The sequence below is a fragment of the Taudactylus pleione genome, unplaced genomic scaffold (assembly GCF_031769625.1).
Source record: "Taudactylus pleione unplaced genomic scaffold, aTauple2 ptg000571l, whole genome shotgun sequence".
Taxonomy (NCBI): domain Eukaryota; kingdom Metazoa; phylum Chordata; class Amphibia; order Anura; family Myobatrachidae; genus Taudactylus; species Taudactylus pleione.
This window is the reverse complement of record NW_028284973.1, coordinates 7,048,021-7,072,195: the sequence shown is the minus strand read 5'-3', so window position 1 is coordinate 7,072,195 and position 24,175 is coordinate 7,048,021. Positions and strand designations below refer to the sequence as shown.

The following is a 24,175-nucleotide window of genomic DNA, read 5'->3' as shown; positions in this document are numbered from 1 at the left end:
CATGTGACATAGCAAACCAATCGTCTGTGGGTCACCTGCTCTCTCTGGCCTATCACGTTCTGTTACTGGGTACTTAAGGGTATTTGGAGCGCCTGTAGTGTTCTCTGCGCTCCTGAACCTTAGCCTTGTGCTCCGGTGCTTGTCCTAGCTCCTTGTCAGCCTCTGGCTCCCTGTATAGCCTGCACTGCTCTGCCCTGCCTTGCACTCCGCTGGGATCAGCCCTGCACCATCCACCAGACCCACTCCTGCCTGAACCTGTCTCCGCAGTGAACCCATTCCTGCGCAGCCATCATCACAGCATTTCCGGATTCTCCTTTGAGCCATCTTCACAGCATTTCCGGATATCCCTCTCAGCCACTATTCAGCATACCAGGATATCCACTTCACTCTTACAGTTTATCTGGATTCACCTCATTTATCTCTGTCACTGATCTGGACATTCGCTTATTCCCACTCACTACAGTTCCCTCCTGCCACATATATTAGTTTGTTTATTGCTGGACTTTAGTTTATCTTATTGTTCATGTCTAACAACGTTCACATTAAATCACCTACCTTTCAGTTTAACCTGTTCTGGTGTCTACTCCTGTTACCACCCCGGGTCCACAACAAACATTGGGCCTGATTCAGACCCGGACGCAAAGCCGCGAGGGCACGCTATGGGCGATTGTCGCCCGCCTGCGCATGTGTATGCGTCAAAATACGAATGCGCAAAACCAGTCACTGCATCTGGGAATCGTGCGCTCGTAGTACACAGACTGGATGCAACTTTGAGTGACAGAATGTGCCGTTTGTGGGTGGTAACAGGGGAAGGTGCTAGTGAACAGGGGAGTGGTGGTGCGAACGCAGGCGTGTCTGGGCGTCAAAACGGCGTTTAATGGGCGTCCATAATTAGCATGGAAGCGTCATTGTACACGTCACTTGGTTGTATTTCAGGCTGCAGTGTTCGCAGTTCTTGCGGTGGGGTAGGGTCTACCTCAAGCGCTGCGTGCAGCTCCGATAGCTCAGGATGGTTCTGATTAATCATACACTTCCTGGAGATGGAGTGTGCTAAGAAAGATAAGTGGGCGTCTTTATACCGGCGTGCGCTCACTCTGCCGTCGCTCTCTGTTATATAGAGGACGTCTTTGCACCAGACAGTGCGATCACGGGATTTGCATACCCGGCCCCTTTTGGATGCGAGCGATCACAGCTTAGCGTCCGGGTCTGAATCGACCCCACAGTTCCTAACAGTTCGCACTGGCCAAATGGATTCGGCTACTGGACCAGAGTACAGAACAGATTTAATTCACGGCATGGCTTCCCGCCTGGAAGGATTGGAATCCATGCAACAGCAAATGGCACAGTATGTGCAGAAAATGGCACGCCGTCAGGATACCTTACAAGCTCCACTAACTACTCCAAGTATGCCTGCAGTTACTTCTGTCTCCACTTCTGTGGTATCTGCCTCTGGAGTTCCTCCTCGTTTGTATTTACCTGCACCTGGCAAGTTTGATGGCAATCCTAAACTGTGGCGTGGATTTCTCAATCAGTGTGATGTACATTTTACTTTACAAGCCTCCAATTTCTCTACTCCTAAAACCAAAGTGGCCTGTATTGTGTCGCTGTTGTCCGGCTCAGCCTTAGATTGGGTTTCTCCGCTCTGAGAGCGATCAGATCCGCTACTGGATTTTTAACATCATTCAGGAGGATTTTTGATGAAGAAACACTTCTGCTTCTTCCAGTATTATGAATCTGAAACAAGGTATCCGTCCTGTCAGTCAGTACGTCATTCAGTTTCAGACGTTGGCATCAGAGCTCAAATGGAACGAAGAAGCCCTAACATCAGCTTTCTGGCACGGATTATCGGATCGTATAAAGGATGACCTAGCCACTCGTGATTTACCATCTAGTCTTAATGATCTCATTTCTCTTTGCAACAAGGTTGATATACGCTTTAGAAAGCGCTAAGCTGAGAAGCATAGAGTTGATCATTTTAGACCTCATTCTCAACCTTCCCCTACCCGTTCTCCTCACTCTCTTACAGATGAAAAACCCATGCAGGTTAATAGTACCCGTCTTTCTAAGGAAGAACGACAGAGACGCATTCAGAAAAACCTTTGTCTATACTGTGGAGACACGGGTCACCTGGTGGCTTCCTGTACCCGCAAGCCAGGAAATGCCCATTCCTAACTAGTCACGGGGACTCTCATTTAGGAGTAATACTTCCGTCCCCAAAGCAAAACGACACTGTCCTGTCCATAGCTCTGGACATTAAGTCTAGTCCAGTATTCGCATCTGCCCTCCTGGATTCAGGGGCAGCAGAAAATGTCATGCCCTCTCGTTTGGCAGATAAATTACAGATTCCTTGCGTCACTTTTTATCATGCTATCTCCTTGACCTCTATCAATTGTAGACCTATTTTTAATGGAACTGTGTCTAAGAGAACCCATTTTAGTTCATATTGGAGCCCTTCATTTTGAACATATCAGCTTCTTAATCATACCCAAGGCTTCCCATAAGATTATACTTGGATACCCATGGCTGCGTAAGCACAACCCCAGAATTGATTGGAACACTATGCAGGTTCAGTCATGGAGTGAGGAATGCCAGGGGTCTTGTCTTCTGAATATCCGGCCTGCAAGAAAAATTCAGACGTTAGAGGTTCCATCTATACCTAAAGAATATCAATAATTTACTGATGTTTTCTCCGAAAAACAAGCTAACGTCTTACCTCCTCATAGAGAATGAGATTGTCCCATCGATTTGTTGCCTGGAAAGACGCCTCCCTGTGGTTGGACCTATCCGTTGTCCCTACCAGAAACCGACGCCATGTCGGAATACATCCAAGAGAATTTAAAAAGAGGGGTTTATCCGACCATCTACATCACCTGCTGGAGCAGGATTTTTCTTTGTTTCCAAAAAAGATGGAGGCCCGAGGCCGTGTATAGATTATAGAGGCCTGAATGATATTACAGTAAAAAACAGATACCCTCTACCATTGATCATCAAATTGTTTGACAGAGTCAAAGGATCCACTATATTTTCTAAGTTAGATTTCCGAGGTGCATACAACCTCATCCGTATCCGAGCTGGTGACGAGTGGAAAACAGCATTTAACACAAGGGATGGTCATTTTGAATACTTGGTCATGCCGTTCGGGCTGTATATAGCACCTGCCATTTTTTCAAGGTTTGTTAACGAGATCTTTAGGAATCTCTTATATGTCTCAGTTGTCTTCTATTTAGATGACATTTTGATTCTTTCATCCTCTCCTGAGGAACACCATAATCACGTCAAAGAAGTTTTGTCTCGTCTGAGGAAGAACCAACTGTATTGTAAATTGGAGAAATGTGTGTTCAGTGTACCAAGTGTTCCATTTCAGGGATATATCATTTCGGGATCAGGTTTAGAAATGTACCCCTATAAAGTCCAAGCGATATTGGATTGGTCCCGTTCCACGTCTTTGAAATCCATCCAGAGACTTCTTGGTTTCTCCAATTATTATCAACGATTTATTAAGGGATTCTCCTCCTTGATGGCTCCCATCACAGTCCTAACTCGTAAAGGTGCCAATCCTGCTCTATGGCCTCCTGAGGCGGAGACAGCCTTTCAACTTCTCAAGCAAGCCTTTATAACAGCTCCAGTTTTGAGGCAACCAGATGTCAACAGGTCTTTTCTACTGGAAGTGGATGCTTCGTCTGAGGCAATGGGAGCTGTCTTGTCCCAGCGATTCGAGGATAACCGGATTCACCCGTGTGGTTTCTTCTCAAAGAAACTCTCCCCTGCCGAAAAAAATGATGCTATAGGCCAACAGGAGTTATTGGCTGTCAAACTGGCTTTAGAGGAATGGCGGTACCTCCTAGAGGGCGCTAAGTTCCTTTTTACCATTTTCCTAAAAAATATTCAATGTGTAAGTCCTCGTCTGGCCTGATGGGCAATATTTTTTGCCGTTTTCGTTTTACCCTGACGTATCACTCTGGGGCTCTCAGTCTGAAGGCTGACGCCTTGTCACAGTCAATGTCCACTGATAGTGATCCAGAAACTCTGCGGAATACTCCCGTACTGGAGTCAAAAGTTTTTGCCACTATACAACTGCAAACACCTGTTGGGAAGACCTTTGTGGCCTCTGAGTTGAGGAAACAGTTGCTGACATGGGCCCACTCTTCTCGTTTTGCTGGTCATTCTGGCATTCGTAAAACCTTTTAGTTCCTGAAGAGATCCTACTGGTGGCCATCAATGAAAACCGAGGTAACCGAGTTTATCTCGTCCTGTACCCAGTGTGCCCAGCATAAATATCCTAGATAGTCTCCAGCGGGTGAAATGGTGCCTAGACCAGAGACCCAGCCCCTTATTCTGCAGACCCAGGCTCCCTATACCACAGACCCAGACTCCATATTCCACAGACTCAGGCTCCCTATACCAGAGACCCAGGCCCCCTATTCTGCAGACCCAGGCCCCATATTCCACAGACCCAGGCTCCCTATAGCACAGACCCAGGCCCCCTATACCACAACCCAGGCTCCCGATAGCACAAACCCAGGCCCCTATACCACAGAATTAGGTCCCTACATCCTCTCCTGTAAATTTATAACATTTGAAATAACTAGGCCCAATATCTGTTGATATGGCAGAGGAAAGTACATTCCTAACACTGCAACCAGAAAGTGTTTTCTATAAAAGTTCATAGTCATTACTTGATATTATTACATTGCTGTATTTCTGTAAGGGCGGGAGTAAAGGTGGGTACACACTAGACAATGTGCTCACAATGCGATATCGTGAAAGATTTCCCTTGAACTCTCCCCGGCAGCTCCCCGACACTCCAGGACACAATATGGTGCTAAAAAGTGTCCAATCTGATCAATGATCTATTGTGAGTCCTTAATTTCCAGTGAGTTGTGTACAAGATTGGCAGATCTTGCCTGCAGTAGGTAAGATCTGAAGATACGATGTACGACCCGCGGGTATGCACATTGGCATTGTTATTGTGAATGGACACTCACGATTTGCTTATATTTTGCACGATTTGTCTTTCCAATGCGCCAAAATCGGGCGAATCGTGCAAAATACCGTCTAGTGTGTACGCACCTTTAAAGTCTCGGGTTAGCTTAGTAAAGAGAATACTGGGATCAGCAGCTTCCTGAGATCTCCATATGAAAGTGACCATTTATATTTTGCAGGGCACCAGTTCTGTGACAAATGGGCTGTCCTGACTGACCCCGCTGATATCAGGACTGGAGTCAAGGGTTATCTGAAATGTGACATCAGCGTGGCCGGCAAAGGGGACAGCATGCAATCATCCCAGAAGATCTGTGATACGGAAGAGCAAATAGAGAAGTATGATCTAACACGGGGCATAGTAAATATACAAAAAGGGTTTAGGAGAGGTTATGGTATGTGAGGCAGCCTATGAGGATAGGTTGGGGAGGTGTTTATAGGATTATTACAGTCTGATGGCTTTCTCCGCCCTCCCTCCCTTGTTATGGGCGCGTGTTGGTGTATGTTTTAGTTTTACTCTTTTTCTATGTTAGTTGTAACTTGTTTCCTTTGGGTGGGAAAGCATTGCTTTTCAGTGGCAGTGATTACAGTAACTGTAGGATTGTGGAGCCCCTCTCCTTTCAAGTAAGGCTCTTGTGAGGGGACCTAGGCGTGCCCATGTGGAACATTCAGTCTGGCCCAATAAGGAGGAGGCATTTGTCCTCACAGTCCAGTCCATGTGCACGTTATGGTCCCCTATCACCCAGGGGCGTATCTATAATGGGTGCAGGGTGTGCGGGGAACACGGGCCCCTGGGTCCAGGGGGGCCCCGCACCGCACACCCTGCACCCATAATATTACTTACCTCTCCGGAGTCCCACGTCGGCGCGGGGGTCTGGTGCTGTGAAAACGACTGGAAAATGGCCGCCGCAGCCATTTTCCCGTCGTTTGCGCATGCGCAGTACAGGGAAAATGGCCGCCGCGGTGACCAGCGCATCCTCTATAGACTCTGGGTGCACTCTAGTCTATAACTCCGGTACTGGCCGCGCACAGCTCAGTGCGCTGCCGGACAGAGAGGAGGGGGCCCGTGTCGGAGACTGCACACGGGCCCCCTCCTCTCTAGAAACGCCCCTATCACCTCTTGTATGCTGTATGCAATGCTCTCTCAGCCACTCTTCATTCTTTTTAATTTGGCCTTATTAATGACTTTTAACTAACAATAACGTTTTGTGTTGTTATATTAGTAGGGGTAAGAGATGGAATATCTCTTATTATTGTGACTATTATTTATAAGAAATTACAGAGTTTTCTCTTTCTGGTACAAATTAAAAATCGTACAGACAAAAAGATGACGGTACAGCGTATCCCTGAGTTCCATTAGAAAGAAAAATACAGGCTTATGATAATGCCGGTAGGACCTAGCTGAAAGCTACCATAATTAAAGAAACACCTACGGATACATGGGTGGGTCACGGTTTTCAAGTGCTAGGTGGAAAATAACGGGGGATTCAGTCTGCACGACCAAATTTGTCAAATGTATGAAAAGCTGCATCACCACTGTAGCTAACTTTTCATATGTTCTATTAAATAAAATTATGTAACTCTAGTCACAGCAGTGCTGCACTTGTTCATACTTTGACAAATTTGGGAGTGAGGACTAAGGACCTAATCCAGCTTGAGCATTCCTCTTGTGTACTTCCGTATGACGGACCGAGCAAACCCAGTGATGCCCACTTTGCATATCTGTGAATGCAACATTGACTGCTCGAGCTGCGCCTGACTGGTGCACAACCTCCCTTGTAACTTTCTCAAAGTATATCGGCTTCAGCTGCAGTGCTGCAAAAGAGAACGACCCTGAGACTCCTACAACAGTCCCATGCTGCCTCCTCTTTTTGCTAACAAACTTGGTCACCTACCATTCTCCGCCCTGAAATGTCCATTGTTGCAGAATCCCTCTCAAGTGATAGCAATATCGTGCGCAAATGCATACACAGTTGCACACCTAGCTTTGCACGTGCGCAGTAAGGGTTTTCAAGACTTTTTGCACATCATGTGCAGTAATAAAAAATTACTCGACTGTGTAAACCTTAGGTGCTGTCTTTATTTCTCTTACCTCCATGGGGGACACTGGAACAATGGGCTATAGTGGAGCTGGAGAAGTCTCGGAGCCAAATAGTTAAAGTTTGGAGCCAGCACAGGCTCCTCCTCTCCTATATCCCGCTCACTCCCTCTCTACAGCAGCCAATTTTTGATTTGTTTTTTAGTGCTGGGCACATTTTTCACCAGCTGACTTTAGGCAGTTTTTTTTTTACAGAGGTCAGTGGTGCAACTGCACATACGCTCCCGCTAACCGTGCGGGTCAGTGACATCGGCTGGTCCGTCAAACATATATTTCAACCTCACTCCCCACCTGATAACATAGGGATGTTTAATGTTTTTATTATCAACCTTTCTGCTGCTTTCTGGCAGTAAACTCAGCAGACAGTAAAGTTCTATATTAAACTATCTACTGGTGAGATTGCACTTTTAACCAAAATATATAAATCAAATTTACAAAGATAGTAGTCGGTAGGCAAGAGGGTTGGAAGGTGGGTAATCCTGTACTTGCTCATGTAGCAATGCTCTCACATCCCCCCAACTTCCCAATTCAATGTTCCCCATAGAGGAGAAGCTGGCGCTGTTCCTGACCTGTATCTGTGGGGTCTATTTACTAAGCAGTGTTAGGAGACAGAGTGAAAAGTAATAAGGTGCCAGCCAATCAGCTCCCAACTGTCATTTTTCAAACACAGCCTGTGAGATGACAGTTGGGAGCTGATTGGCTGGCACCTTATCACTTTTCACTCTGTCTCCTAACACTTCTTAGTAACTAGACCCCTGAGTATGTTACATTCGGTGGCTCTGTGCTCCTCCAATGTCTCTTTTTGCTTTTCTGAAGGAACCTGTTGGTGCCTAAAGGATTTCCCACTGAGAGGCCCTGGGCCCGGTTCTACGTGAGGATCTACAGAGCGGAAGGGCTGCCGAAAATGAACTCCAGCATTATGGCAAATGTCACTAAGGCTTTTATAGGAGACAGCAAAGACCTTGTGGACCCCTACGTGGTTGTCATGTTTGCTGGACAGATGGTAAGTTTACCCTCATTGTCATAGAAATAAGGATGACTGCATATTTAGCTCTCGCTTTTGCTAATCGTAAAGATATATTTATAGAAAAGGATGTCTCAGTGACCAGAGCCGTAACTAGACTTTTTGGTGCCCTGTGGCAGAAAGAGCATTGGCGCCCCCCTCATTTTTCAAAGGGATATAATGCACCCAAAAAAGGGCCATGGCTTCATGGGGAAGGGCCAGGGAAGAGATAGGTGGAGGCCAGGAGATGCTGGGGATGAAATAAGAGGAAGCTACAAGCAAAAATTATAATAAACAGATATTTGACAGGCCCAAACAGCGCCCCCTGACCTGTGGTGCCCTGTGTGATGGCACCGGCCGCACTACCCTAGCTACGGCCCTATCAGTGACAGTCTCAGACAGTCTTAGCAACTGTTTTGGTGAAATATATTTTATAATGCAACAACACATGTTGCAATTTTGGGGTTAGAATGATAGTGAATAATGTGAGTAATCTGCCTATAAGGTCCAAGCGGCACAGAACTGGTTATTTGGGCAATGGGCCGTATGAGAAAACAGCCATGTTCGTCTGGCAACAGTTTGGTGAAAAACAATCAAAAAACCTGAGAGGGGAAAAACAGAGCTCTGATAAAATATCTAATTTGAATCTTTAAACTTAAAATTAGTTACTCATTACAGTGAACTAGAAAATAGTATAGGGACCACCATTTGCTGATTTAGGTTTGCAGCATCAGATTTGGGACTGTACATATGCCGGGAATGTATATTGTTTGTGCTTCTGGGACACCAGGGTCGGACTACAGCTCAGAAAAACACAGCGGAGCCCGTGTGGCACGAACAGATCATATTCAAGGAGATGTTTCCTCCCCTATGCCGGCGGGTGAAGATCCAGGTGTGGGACGAGGGCAGTATGAACGATGTGGCCTTGGCGACCCACTTCATAGACCTGAAGCAGATTTCTGACGAGCAAGATGGGGACAAGGGTACGTTTACATCGATAGCTGCATCCCTCAATGGTGGAAACGCGTTTTGCTTTCCCTGGATGCCCGTGTATTAGATGGTTTGAAATGCGAGGAGCTAGGTGGGTTGTTTTAATGCAACTGAAACCATGTCAAATGGTATGGGGATAGACTCTATTGGCTCCAAATACCCCCACACAGACTCACACTGACATACACAGACTCATGCTGACACACAAACTCACACTGACTGAACTAACACACAAAGAGAACTGACAGACAGACTCACACTGAAATGCAAACTCACACTGACTGAACCGACACACAGACTCACACTGACACAAAGACTCACACTGACACAAAGACACACAGACTCATGCTGACACAAAGACTCACACTGACACAAAGACACACAGACTCACACTGACACAAAGACTCTGACACAAAGACTCACACTGACACAAAGACTCACACTGACACAAAGACACACAGACTCACACTGACACAAAGTTTCACACTGACACAAAGACTCACACTGACACAAAGACTCACACTGATACAAAGACACACAGACTCACACTGACACAAAGTTTCACACTGACACAAAGACTCACACTGACACAAAGACACACAGGCTCACACTGACACAAAGACTCACTCTGACACAAAGACACACAGACTCACACTGACACAAAGATTCACACTGACACACAGACTCACACTGGCACAAAGACTCACACTGACACAAAGACACACAGACTCACACTGACACAAAGATTCACACTGACACACAGACTCACACTGACACAAAGACTCACACTGACACAAAGACACACAGACTCACACTGACACAAAGATTCACACTGACACACAGACTCACTCAATGACAAGCTCACACTGACACACAGGGGTAAGTTTACTAAGATGGGAGTTCTATTAAGAAGTGATGTTGCCCATAGCAACCAATCAGATTCGAGGTATTATCTTCTAGAAGGTGGAAGGCGCTAGATAAATGAGAAGTAGAATCTGATTAATATGACTCCCATCTTAGTAAATTTACCCCACAAACTCATACTGACATACAGATGGAACTGATGCACAGACTCACACTGACACAAAGACTTAGGGCCTGATTCAGCAAGGATCGCAAATGCAATTGCAATAGCGATTACACACACAGTCTCACTGCGATCATATGCTAATCCTCTGCGATCGCTATGCCGCCGCAGCACAACATAAGGACGCCCACCTTACCTTACACACACCCGTAATACTCTGCAAGATTGCAAAACCATCGGTAACATCGAGTACCATCGCAGCCTGACACACACTTGCACAAGCTCTGACCTTACTCAAAAATTGCTAACCTTCCGGTACACAGTGAGAGTTTAGGCTGCGTATGGCATCGCAGTGGATAATTTATTCAAATGCCCTGGCACGCCTGCGTTTTGCTGACCACCCCCGTCACCACCCCCAAACGGTACTTCTTGTCAATCTCTCTGTGATCGCAGTCTCGAGCGCAGTAAACTGTTGGCGCACGCACACTGCAATGCATGAGCAGTGCGCAACAATCGGACCTATTGCATGCGTAATCGCAGTTGCGATCCTTGCTGAATCACGCCCTCAGGGGGTCATTCAGACCCGCTCACGAGCGAAGGTCGCTCGCTAGCGGGTCGATGTTGGGCGAATGCGCATGTGCACGACGGAGGGAGCTCTGTCGTGCGCATGCGCGAGACCCGGCGAGCGACGAGGAATACGTCGCTCGGGGTCTCGCACCAAAGGGGGCGTGCTGTCGATGGTGACTGACAGCACGCCCCCTTTGGTGGGCGTTCCGGGGGCGTGGCTGCCAGATGGAGGCATTCCCATGGGAACGCCTACCGTCTGAGTCCGGCCCCACTGACATCACTAGTGATGTCAGTGGGAGTGATTTTGGCTCTGATAGAGCCAAAATCACTCCTGGGCTTGCGGCAGCGAGACCCTACCGCAGGGTCTCGTCGCAAGCCCGATGGTCGCGATGGTCTTGACCATCGCGACCATCATCATGGACGCTCGCTATAGCTGTGGGTGGTAACCCACAGCTATGCGAGTGTCCATGAGGACGCTCCAAAAATAGGTAGGAGGCCCTGATTCATTTGCGAGCGCTCTAGTCAGAGCGTTCAGCTCTGAATCAGGCCCACAGTTAGCACTAAAATAATTCCCTTATAGTCATGATGTAAGCCTTATATGATGCCAGACCAAGCAGTATTTTAGCAGAAAAGCATAACAGATTAGTTTTTTATTGAACTAGGTACAAAAGTGGAAGGAAGCTGTCCTGTCATATGATGATTTCCCTTCTGCATAGCGTGCGCCTGGAGATGTTCCCATCCCTCTGCACACCTACACCTGGCGCAACTCTAACTTTTAGGGGTCTATTTACTAAGCAGTGTTAGGAGCCAGAGTGAAAAGAGATAAGGTGCCAGCCAATCAGCTCCTAACTGTCATCTCACAGGTTGTGTTTGAAAAATGACAGTTGGGAGCTGATTGGCTGGCACCTTATCTCCTTTCACTCAGTCTCCTAACACTGCTTAGTAAATAGACCCAATAGTCTCTCATATACCGAGAGTAGGCATGCGCTTTATTGTCTGGCCCTATATGGTGCAAAGGTACAGTACATTATTGTGTGTATCGCATTAGATGTGCTTCATTAATGACTTCCATTTGAGTCACCCTCTCTTCACCGGTTATTGCAGAAAATTAGTGGTAACAGAAGATGGCCAATTTTGTTCTCAAAATAGTCCTGTACCAGATCAGCTGTAAGACTCTTCCTATCGTTTTCTCATTATTATATGCATCATAATACCTCGGTTTCCCCACTTTAGGGTTTCTCCCGACATTTGGTCCAGCCTGGATAAACTTGTATGGCTCTCCTCGTAATACCACTCTGATGGACGACCACCAAGAACTCAACGAGGGTCACGGAGAGGGAGTCTCATTTAGGGGACGCATCCTAATCGAAATTGCTGTGGAGATCCTGTCCGGAGGGGCACATGAGTCTAAGTTTTCCAAGATCATCAAGGACATCAAAATCCCACTGAAAGATTCTAAAGCTTCGAAGGGGTCAGGAAAAGACAAAGGGGAAAAGGCATCGGAGGAGGCGAAACCTACTGCAGATAAGACCAACTCCACCCAGGTGGAAGTAGAACCGTTTGACGTTCCTCCTGAGGTTAATATTCTTCTATAATGGTGTAGTCACAATGAATGAATGCAAATTAGCAATGGTTCCTTTCACCACTGCAGGTTGTCCACTGGGCAGCATAGGCAAAAGCTTTGGGGGGGGGGTAACTCAAAGACACTCACAGATACTGTATAAGTGGGTTATGTCATTTGAACTATCTAGTAGTTGCATTGTTTTAGGTGACTATGGGCCTGTTCCAGAGATTTGTGCCAATGCCGCCTCTGTTGCGTCTGTGTACGCAGCTGCTGAGCAAAAATATTCAAAAGTCGTAGCCGCCCGGATTTGTATAGAGACGCCCACCTGCGGCTTTGCGAGTCCAAGCCTCTTCGTACAAAGTCGCAGCGTCATTCACGGATCGTCATCGATTATCACAGTTCTGAGTAAACCTTTTGATACTCTGTATGGCTGCGGGAACTGAGACGCCGAAGCCATTTTCACTGCGTAATGAAATGCAGACGCAGGCCAGAAAATGGACGAGACACGCCGGCTCCCTTTTCCGCCACTTCTCGTTATCTCCCCCAAACGCTCCCAAACTGTCAGTCACACTGCGAGTAAATAGTCACTGCGAGCGAGTACGATAATGTACCTTGACGTATGCTCAGTGCGCCTTAGACGCATTTGCAGTTTACTGATAATGGCCCAGCTGCGAAAATATCGGTTTTGCCTATAATGAATGAATCGGGACCAATGTTAAATGTTAGTTATTCAGGAGGTGAAAGAAACTTTATGGTGTAATAATGATTAAGGGTAATAAAATATTTGGGGGCCACAAAGTGTAGCGCTAAATAAAGTCACGTATCTTGCTGGGACAAGCTTTGTAAATAAAAACTAGATTTCTTTATGAACCATGAACTAGTAGAGCTGAATATAAAATATAATTTTTTTTTTATTCCAAACTTTAATAATATGTTTATATATTAATTGTAGGCACAGTGTACAGTATATGAGTATACATGCTGACTTCAGTACAAGAATAGACAGACACGTTATAGGCGCTCTCTTGGTTACACAAGAACCTGCATGGTTTTAGTGATTCACACGTGTGCCGTAATGATCATGCAATAAGACTGGAAATAATGGTCGGGTTTCAACACTTTTTGCTTCTTTTATGTGATCAAAATTATTTTAAGTTAAGTGACCTGTTGCCTAGAGAGGTTTAAGGGGTGCCCCCATTTCATTTACGTTTGCCAGTTATATTCTTGGCAACTCTGTAGCTTTTAAGGTACAGTACCTTGCATTCCGCAGCTCTGCTTGTGATGGCCCAAACCATTTGCCCTGCCAGGGGTGCAAAATGTGACAAATATAGCATGTACTCTTATTTCCTTTCCTCACCTCTGGGCCCTGTAGCATTCACAATCCCTGCACCCATATCATAGGCAAACGCAGGGGGGGGGGGTTTCCGTCTGCCTGGAAACCCCCCTCCCCAGCACACACCATGACCACAATAGAAATAGTAATATAATAGAATGTTACTAGTGCTGCATGTTCTTCTCAGTATCACAAATGAAAAGATTAGCACCACCTGTGGATCTTTTAAAATGTGTCAGCCAGTAATAAATATACCTGTGCACCAACTAGGAGATGTGGAAAACATGCACTGTTAGGGGTGCACTGCTATAGACCATCAATAGGATTAATTATTAATACTGTATAATAATACACTATCCAGTACATAAGGAGACCAATATGTACATATATGTCCTGGGCAGTGCTAGGTTCTTCTGCTGCTCCCCCAGACTCCCGGACTTGTTCCAATGCTCAGGAATGGTGCCCACATCTGACATAATAACATTCTGCTCAGACAGGATGGACCTACTGCCGCATCTAATGGGTTACTGTGATCGCTGGTCCTGTATATGCTGGAACTATGACACACAATATACTTTGTATGATGTATATTAAAGCTGGATAAGTGCTAATTATACCCTCTTCATGGACTGGCCACACTCACTCTAAAATCAGGCATTTCGAAACCCCCCTCTAGAAATCCTGCGTTTGCCACTGCATATATAGTACAGCTACAATTCTCCACCCCCAGCCATAGCACAGCCACCATTCTGCCACCCCTCTGCAACACAAAATGTTTTTTTTTCCGGTGCAAGTATTGCACCCAGTTGCTGAGTTTGTTCCTAACTATGTCTCGGACCCAATCTGTAAAATGCGTTGCAACTAATAGAAACATAAGTCTTGTTTAATTAGATATTAATTAAGAATGATCTAATTTAAATATTTTGCAACCTAAAATTGTGCCAAAGTTTGGTGATGACCATTCCGTCAGCGGATTTATACAATACTATACATGAGACCACCATGAAATATTCCTTTAACGTTTTTAGATACATGAAGAAAAAGTTGAAGATTTTCTTCTCTTTGGGTCATTTTTTGAGGCAACGCTAATTGACAGGAAGATAGGAGACAAACCGATAAGCTTTGAAGTCTCTGTAGGTGAGTAAATACTAGTCAACTTATGTTGTCTTATGTTAGATGTATAATATATTGTATATTGTATGACAGTATGGGGTATATGTACTAAACAGATACTTTTCAAAAGAGCAATAGCAATAAATACAGGTTGAGGGGCCTATTCATTAAACGTAAAAATTCTCTGGAGATAATTAGCTTTAGAACTCTCATGGAGTTCTAGCTAATTATAGGTGGAATTCATCATTCCACCTCTCCATAAGTATCTATTCCGAAAAGCTGTCATTTTTGCGATGACAACTTTTCGGGAAATAGATACTTTTCCCTGCCTACACTACCTTATCGCATCTGGAAACAGTGCTAGGCATGCGCTGTTACATCTGTAAAACCAGCGCATGCGCAGCACTGCCTACAGATGCGTTAAGTTTCGTACCCCCCCCGATCCCTCCCCCCCACCCCCCTCCGCTTACCTTCCCCCCCCCGACTTACCTGTTCGCGCAGCAGCCTCCGGCTCCGTCCTGCTGGTCTGTCATGTGGTTTCCCAGCAGACCACATGACAGATTAGAAAAAAAAAAAATTTTTTTTCTTTTTCTAAACTTTCTTGTGCTCTGCTGGGGAGCACATGACAGACCAGCCTCCGGAGCCTGAGGACGGAGCAGAGCGCTGGAGTGGACTCGTCGGGGGACCTGCACACGCTGATACAGGTAAGTGGATTCTGCTATTCGCCACCTCACAGTGGCGAATAGTAACTGCATCAAATTCCGAAAATTGATAATTTTCGGAATTTGATGAATACCACAATTTCCACATCCCCACACTAATGTATGGGGAGTGTGGAAATGAACGCAGGGGAACTTACCAAGGAGATATCAGTGATATCTCCTGTGTTAAGTCTGTTCATGAATACTAAAATAACGTTATTTAAGGAAAATATCCTTAAAAACTTTATTTTAGTGTTGATGAATAGGTCCTAGTCTCCTATATCCAAATATTCCGAAATACAGAATATTCCGAAATACAGAATATTTTCAGCATGACTGAGAAAGTGAAATCTTTGCTTTCTGATGGTCCAATGTACACAAACTTTGTTTAAAGCACAAAATTATTAAAATACAGTATAAAATAACCTTCAGACTGTGTGTATAAGGTGTATATGAAACATAAATTAATTTCATGTTTATACACAAACTTTTTTTGATGCACAAAATTATTACAAATATTTAATAAAATGACCTTCAGGCTGTGTGTATAAGGTGTATATAACACATAAATGCATTCTGTGTTTAGATTTGGGTCCCATTCCCAAGACATTTCATTATAATATGCAAATATTCCAAAATACAGAATATTCCTATATCCAAAATACCCCTGGTCCCAAGCATTTTGAATATGGGAGACTCAACCTGTACAAAACAAGCCTGATTTTGCATTTAATACTATTGCCCTTTTAAACACAGCGGTCAAAGCTGTCATTTAGTAAATATACCTTTTTTGTGTTCATTTAGTGTTTACTTTTAAATCCACTTTATCAAATATTTTATTTGCTTTATTTAATTGCTTTCTTGCCTGTCTGGCAAAACAAAACTCTGATGATGATATTAATGACTGTCCTATGAGTGAACTCGCAGGTTGTTAAAAATCTGCAAAAACTGCCAAAATCTGTTATATTTTAGCAAATTTCCATATTGTTTTTGCTCATCTCTAAATACAAAAATAATTTAAAAAAACAATTGCAATTATTTTGATACACCTTCAGAGAATTAAGGTGCCTACACACTTGGTGATTGTAAAAAAATGCCCAAATCGTGAGTCCCCACTCACGATCACTATGCAATGCGCGTCCCCGCTGGTCGCACATCGCATCTTCAGATCTGCCGTGCCGTAGGGCAGATTTGACAATCTGGGACACAATGCACTGGATGCACCATAGATCTTGAGGCAGATTGGACATTTTTTACTCCAAATCGTATGTAGGACTGCCGGGGAGCTGCCGGGGGAGAGTTCAAGGGAAATCGCACATCGTGAGCACATCGCCAAGTGTGTAGGCACCTTTAGGCAGTGAGCAAAGCAGGTATTTCAGCCCCAGATGAGACCCACTGTTGAATTGTGCAAAGTGTTACTCTTAGACCTACCTCGGCCGTCAATGCTTCTTGCTGACTCCCCCATGTCCTCCCCTCAACCTGCCGCAGCCCACTCTCTCAAATATCATGTCGCTTTTTTTTCATGTATCACACTGTCACCAGTGGTTGTGAAGTGAGGGGATACCTGAAGAAGCAAAGTAAGGGTGGGGAGGGTGACAGGACCACAGTGCGGCACTGTACCTGGGTCAAAAACAACATAATAGCATGGACAACCCCTTTAAGTCAGGTCCAGCCCCTATAATCCAGGTAACGGCCAGACCAGGGCCTCGAACACAGAATTCCAAATGAAGGCCACAGAAAGTGGCAAGATGCGCCCCTGGGGGCCACTTCGCCATAGGCAGGTGCCTATATAAACTACCGTGTAATGCTTCGATGCTATATAATTTAATGAGTCAACTGCTCCGGTGCCAAGGTTAAAATAAACATAGGTGGAGTGAAGTCTTTATGTCCTTCTAATGATGGAGACTAGGTCCAATCAGAAACCAGCAAGGAAAGCCAGTGGGAAGGAATAATAGACTTTCAGCATAGTACTCAATGACCCTAAAGTAGCTGAGGCCTACATGTAAACTGTACCAATTTAGGGTATCAAAACCATTCACTATCTAATATGCAATACCTGTGCCCGTCTGCAGGTAATTATGGGAATGTTCTTGATGGGGTGTCGCACCATACTAGTAAGAAGAAGGCATCGGACGTTGATGACCCAGAGAGTGCCCCGTTGCTACATGCTGAGGAGGGGGAAGCTGCTCATGAAATCTCAATGTCCTTTAAATCAGTGACAGCACCAGAGAAACCACTGATAACAGAGGGGAACAGGTAAAACTATCAGCCTGAGGTGCATAACCGTTGTTATAATGTAATTAGACCTTAGTACAATCCTTCCTATACCTTCTAAACCTGCCTAAACCTTCTAAAATTGACGCTATTTCCGTACGCAGTCATACAGTAAAATTAAAAGCCTTCAGACCTTGAAAATGTGTTTCCAACACACAATGTATATTATTCAACATAAAAACAGTAGGTTACACGCTGTGATCTAAAGACAATTTAGCGCAAAGAAATTATACAGACCCAAGGTACAGTTATACATACGCACGCGCACTGGGACCAGTTACCGGCATCAACAAGAGACCTCCGTCTACAGCATCAGCAAGAAGACTCCAGATTAGAGTCTGCACGCACATTTAGGACCTCATTCAGAGTCGGTCGAAGCGGCCGCACGGTCGTACGCAGCCGATGTTCGCTAAACTGCGCATGCATACAGTTCGCAATGCGCGTGTGCAAACTAGCGGCTACGATCAGAAATTTCTCTCTCCTTGAACACAGCCAGGTTGGTAGTTTGAGTGACAGGATGAGGCGTTTGTGGGTGGTAAAAGGGGAAGGTGCTTGAAAACGGGGGTGTGGAGATCCGAACGCAGGCGTGCCTAATTATGCGAACGGCGTTTTAAGGGAGTGCATAAATTACAAAGTAGTGTCATGGCACACGTGACATGGGAGGTTTTACACTGACATGATCGTAGAGCTTAAGAGAGGGTAAGGTCAACCTTTAGCTCTACGACCAGTTCCGATGGTTTACGATGCTCGCGATTAATCCTTATATAGCCAGAGATGACGTGCTATGCGTACGAAATGTGGGCGTATTTTTAGCGATCCGACCACATCCACCCCTTGGTCGGCCAGCTAACGATCCGACCTTAGGGACGCAACATGCGTGTGCATCATTTGCATATCCGGACCCTTTTCCTATACGACCGTGCGGCCGCAACGACTGACTCTGAATGAAGTCCTTATACCCTTACAGGGATAAGCAACATAATAGGCACTTTTGGCATGATTCCATTGGTCCTCCGTCACGGTGCTTCTGTTACAGGACATTTAACAGGTTGATTCAAATGGACACAGGTCAGCCTCCGACAGCCTTTTGTCTCCTTTTTCCCGCCGCATGCAAATCTAAGCTGCTAACATTACAAAGTACATTTTAGTGCTTTAACTCTCTACAGTACATAAGTTGAGAATGCATGTTGCGATCTTCTCACCGATGACACCAGAAAGCTGTTGAGACAGAGTAGATCAGTACGCTACCAAACATGGTTGGCTTATCATGTACTAAACCTTAGATAACAAATAATCTTTATTTCACAACATTAATAATAACTGAATAAACCTTGAATATTACACATTGAAGCTATGGAACCTTTTATGTGGGTGTGCAGTGTGTAAGTATGAGGGGTTTGGGAAAAGACGCTAGTTAGATTTATGTAGTGAGGACTTCTAACTTGGGGCAGATGTGTACGCATGCAGCTAATAAACAGCGTTCGCATACAGGATATTATCCATTCGCTAATGTGCGTATTTAATGTGCATATGGGATATGGGGAGATATGCGTTCGCATAATGCTAATAATATGTGATTGCAAGATGCTAATAATAGCATCACCGTATGTACTTAAGTGTGAGTTTCTCTAAAAAGGCGCTGGACTGCCATTCGCAAAATGGCGTCGTGCAGATACTTATTTTTAAGATGGAGTCTGGTTGCCATTTGCAAGATGGCATCGCTCCAAGCTAATTTTACACTGATTCTGTCTCAGCCACTAAACTAGCTTCGACACCGTTATTGGATTATCCCAAACTGATATTATGGAAGAGATCCTCTGTTATTAAAATAGAACTGTGTTCTCGCTTTGGTATTATCCAAAGGGAACTTCCACCTTTGTGGAAAAAGGAGATTATACAAACCTCAGCTCTTTCTGATTACTAGAGTAAACATTATGCTTACATTTTTATGTTACTAGTGTTTAAGCATTTTGAATGTATTAACATTTTATAAAGAAGTGTTTTTGACTATATATAGTCACATTATTGCTCTTGTGCTGCTGGGGACCCTGCTCATCCCAATAGATAACTATCAGCCTGCGGCTTCCTGCTGCCTCCGTTCCCTTTCTCACATCATGTCACTACCCCTGTCACATACAGCCCTGTCCTCACTAGCATAAATACATGGGTTTGTAGATAACTGTTTGACATTCTCTGTTCTGACCATTCCAAGAATCTCACCGGCTACAGGTGGTTCTATACCTGACAAGATCAAAACTAAGTAAACACTGATGAGATGAGCAGGAAATTAACATTAGTTAACAAAAATAGGCTGACGCATTTTTCCACAGATAATGGTCCTGATTCAGCAAGGAGTGCAACTGCGTTTCCGCACCAAATCGGCCGATTGTTGCGTTCTGCGCATGTGTATTCATCGTAGTGCGCGTGTGCGAAGCCTCCACTGCGATAGGGATTGCGATCGCAGTGACTACGCAGACCCATTGCAGTGTGATTGACAGGAAGTGTCGTTTGGGGGTGATAAAGGGGGGGTGGCCGGCAAAACGCAGGTGTGCCAGTGCGTTTGAACGCAGTTGCATGGGCTTGCATAAATTATCCACTGCGATGCCTTACACAGGTTGTGCACTCACAGCGTGCAACGAGGTTAGCAATTCCTGAGTAAGGTCAGAGCTTGTGCAAGTGTGCGTGAGGCTGCGATGGTACTCCATGTTACCGATGGTTTTGCAGTGTTGCTAAACATTACGGATGTGTGTAAGGTAAGGTGGGCGTCCTTGTGTTGTGCTGCGAAGGCATAGCGATCGCAATGGATTAGCATATCATCGCAGTGAGACTGCGTGCGTAATCGCAGCCGCGATCCTTACTGAATCAGGCCCAGTGTTGTTTCCTTTGATGAAACCACACTGACTGTGGAGAAATGAGCCAGGAACATACATTATTACTATTACATTGTTTTATTGTCTCAGGAACTCACATCCATTGACTACTATGAATTCATCCACATCTCCGTTACAACTAATATAACATATAATAGCACACGTATAAAAAGACGGCACTACATACACTATGCCACTCTCTGATACTTGACTGTGTACTAATAGTGGCTGTGTTTCGAGAATGGAGACACATATGTGAGTGGGAACATCCAACTACCATACACCACAGTCCTTACAGACAAGGGAATCTGCGATCAGCAGTGCATTGCTGAATTAGGCCTTGTTCCTTATAGGATGTCTTATTATTATTATTATTATCATTTATTTATATGGCGCCACAAGTGTTCCGCAGCGCCTTACATAGTACATAAACAAATTGTATACAAGTGACTTACAGAACAATACAATACAGGACATGGATAATATATATTGCTACTTTAGCGACCATATCACCCAGATAAGCAACAGAGCATAAGCAACCAAGTGTTAGGTGCCCTAGTGGTGAGTAAGAAGTAAATGACACTATAGTAAGGAGAAGCACAAGAGGGTAGAGGGCCCTGCTCGTGAGAGCTTACATTCTAAAAAGGTGGGGGAAGATAAACTGGGTGTGACACAGATGGGGTAGATGGGGACGAAGGAGCATGTAGTGAGGAGTTACAATGATAGCTGGAAGGCTTTGATGAAGTAGTGGGTCTTGAGAGCCCATTTGAAGCATTGCAAAGAGGTGGAGAGTCTGATGGGGAGTGGGAGAGAGTTCCAGAGGTGGGGAGCAGTGCGGACAAAATCTTGGAGGCGGGAGTGGGAGGAAGTAATCAGCTGGCATGAAAGGCGGCATGCATTAGTTGAGCGGAGAGGAGTGTGAAGGGAGATAAGATCAGAGATGTATATGGGAGAAGATTGGGTGAGGGCTTTGTGAGCGAGAATGAGAACATTAAATTGGGTTCTAAAAGGGAAGGGGAGCCAGTGGAGAGCTTGTAGGAGAGGGGAGGCAGATGTAGAGTGCTTGGAGAGGAAGATAAGCCGTGCAGCAGCATTAAGGATAGACTGGAGAGGAGAGAGATGGGATTTGGGGAGGCCAGATAGGAGGAGGTTACAATAGTCCAATCTGGAGATGACCAGTGAGTGTATGAGGGTTTTAGTAGCATCCTGGGTGAGATAGGGTCTGATCTTAGAAATATTTTTGAGATGGAAACGACAGGACTGTGAAAGGTTCTGGATATGTGGTTTGAAGGAGAGGGATGAGTCCAGGATAACTCCAAGACAGCGCACCTTGGGACTAGATGAGATAGTTATTCCATCAATTGATAAAGAAATAGTGGGAAGTGAGGTGATGTGGGAGGGTGGGAAGATGATCAGCTCTGTCTTAGACATATTAAGTTTAAGAAATCGCTGGGACATCCAGGAAGAGACAGCAGAGAGACAGTTGGAGATACGAGTCAGAAGAGAGGGGGAGAGATCAGGGGAGGAAAGGTAGATTTGAGTATCATCAGCATAGAGATGATAATGGAGGTCAAAAGAGCTGATGAGTTCACCTAGAGAGGAAGTAAAGAGGGAGAATAGGAGAGGACCAAGAACAGAACCATGGGGAACACCTACTGTAAGAGGCTGTGGGGGGGAAGAGGAGTCGTGAGAGGAAACTGAGAAAGATCGGTCAGAGAGGTAGGACGACAGCCAGGAGAGGGCAGTTTCACGTAGACCAAGGGAGTGAAGGATATTTAGCAGGAGAGGGTGGTCCACAGTGTCAAAAGCAGCAGAGAGATCAAGGAGAATGAGAAGAGAGTAGTGGCCTTGGGATTTGGCAGCAAGGAGGTCATTGCTGTCTTTTGTGAGGGCAGTTTCAGTGGAGTGGAGAGAACGGAAGCCAGACTGAAAAGGGAGGAAAGAAAAGTGGTAAGGCGGTTGTAGACAATCCGCTCAAGGAGTTTGGAGGCAAAGGGGAGGAGAGAGATGGGTCAGTAGTTAGAAAGAAGGTTAGGATCAAGGGTAGGTTTTTTAAGAATGGGGGAGACAAGGGCATGTTTGAATGCAGAAGGAACAGTGCCTGATGAGAGGGAGAGGTTAATGAGGTGGGCAAGATGGGAGCAGGCAGAGAGAGAGAGGAAGCGGAGGAGGCGGGAGGGGATAGGGTCAAGGGGGGAGGTGGAAGGGGGGGAGGACCGGATGAGGGCCATGACTTCCTCTCCAGATACAGGGGAGAAGGATGTTAGAGTTGGTAAAGTTGATGGGGAGGGGTGATTTGGGAAAGGAGGAGGTGGAGAGCTGGGGGACTGGTTGGATATGATGTCCTGACGTATGGAATCAATTTTAGATGTAAAGTAGGTAGCAAAGTCAAGGGCAGTGAGCAAGGAGGGGAGACGAGGAGGGGGTGGGCGAAGGAGGGAGTTGAAAGTAGTGAAGAGACGCTGGGGATTAGAGGACTGAGAGGAGATGAGGTTCTTAAAGTATGACTGTTTAGAGAGGGAGAGCGCAGCACTATAGGATGAGAGCATAAATTTGAAATGGAGAAAATCTGCCTTAGAGCGTGATCTTCTCCACTGTCGCTCGGCAGTTCGAGAACACTTTTGCAGGTATCTGGTGCATTTGGAATGCCAGGGTTGAGGAGTAGATCTGCGAGTGTGAGTAGTGATCGCTGGGGCGACAGAGTCCAGAGCAGAAGTAAGAGAGGCATTGTATAGGGAAGTGGCTTGTTCAGGGCAGGAGAGAGAGAGGATAGGGGAGAGAAGTGAGTCAAGCAGGGAAGAAAAGGAACCTGTGTCGATAGCGTCAATGTTACGCTTAGTAATGGTGGCTTTTGGAGGTACAGGAGGGGAAGGAGAGAGGGACAGGTTAAAAGAGAGAAGGTGATGGTCAGAAAGAGGGAATGGGGAATTGAGGTGGTCAGAAATATCACAAAGGTGTGTGAAGACCAGATCAAGCACATGGCCACTCACATGGGAGGGTGAGAAGGTCCATTGGGAGAGACTAAGTGACGATGTGAGGGAGAGGAGTTTGGAGGCAGAGGATTCTGTGGGGATATCAATTGGAGTATTGAAGTCACCTAGGATAATGGAGGGAAGGTCTGAGGAGAGAAAGTGAGGGAGCCAGGAAGCAAAGTTGTCAAGGAACTTGGAGGGAGGGCCAGCGGGACGGTAAATGACAGCTACTTGGAGGTGTACTGGGTGGAAGAAGCGTATAGCACGGACTTCAAATGAAGAGAATGTGAGGGATGGTTCAGAGGGAATGGGTTGGTATGAGTAACCAGGGGATAGAAGGACCCCAACACCACCACCATGGCGACCCCCAGGTCGTGGGGTGTGGGAAAAGGTGAGGCCCCCAGAGGAGAGAGCTGCAGGAGAAGTGGTGTCAGAGGGTAGAATCCAGGTTTCAGTAATAGCTAGGAGATTCAGGGAGTTGGAGATGAAAAGGTCATGGGTTGGGACCAGTTTATTAGACTGACTGACCTGGCATTCCAGAGGGCACAGGATAGAGGGACAGAGTTTGTTGGAGAGATTTGAATGAGATTATTAGGGTTGCTGTAGCGTGGGGGTGAGATTAATTTGGGGGACCAAGCTGAATAGAGTGTAGCGATGGTGCGGACTCCAGTGCTAGAAGGGGA

General features: G+C 45.6%; 1 protein-coding gene across 1 annotated transcript in view; it reads left to right on the top strand.

The window, feature by feature from the left end:
* Nucleotides 1-24,175, top strand: part of FER1L6 (fer-1 like family member 6) — a 157,816-nt gene that overhangs the window by 13,691 nt on the left and 119,950 nt on the right. The window contains exons 9-14 of the mRNA XM_088453129.1: nt 5,163-5,319; nt 7,895-8,081; nt 8,872-9,064; nt 11,899-12,242; nt 14,591-14,699; nt 17,449-17,632. Of these exons, the coding sequence (XP_088309255.1) occupies nt 5,163-5,319; nt 7,895-8,081; nt 8,872-9,064; nt 11,899-12,242; nt 14,591-14,699; nt 17,449-17,632 (1,174 nt within the window). The remainder of the gene's footprint in view (nt 1-5,162; nt 5,320-7,894; nt 8,082-8,871; nt 9,065-11,898; nt 12,243-14,590; nt 14,700-17,448; nt 17,633-24,175) is intronic.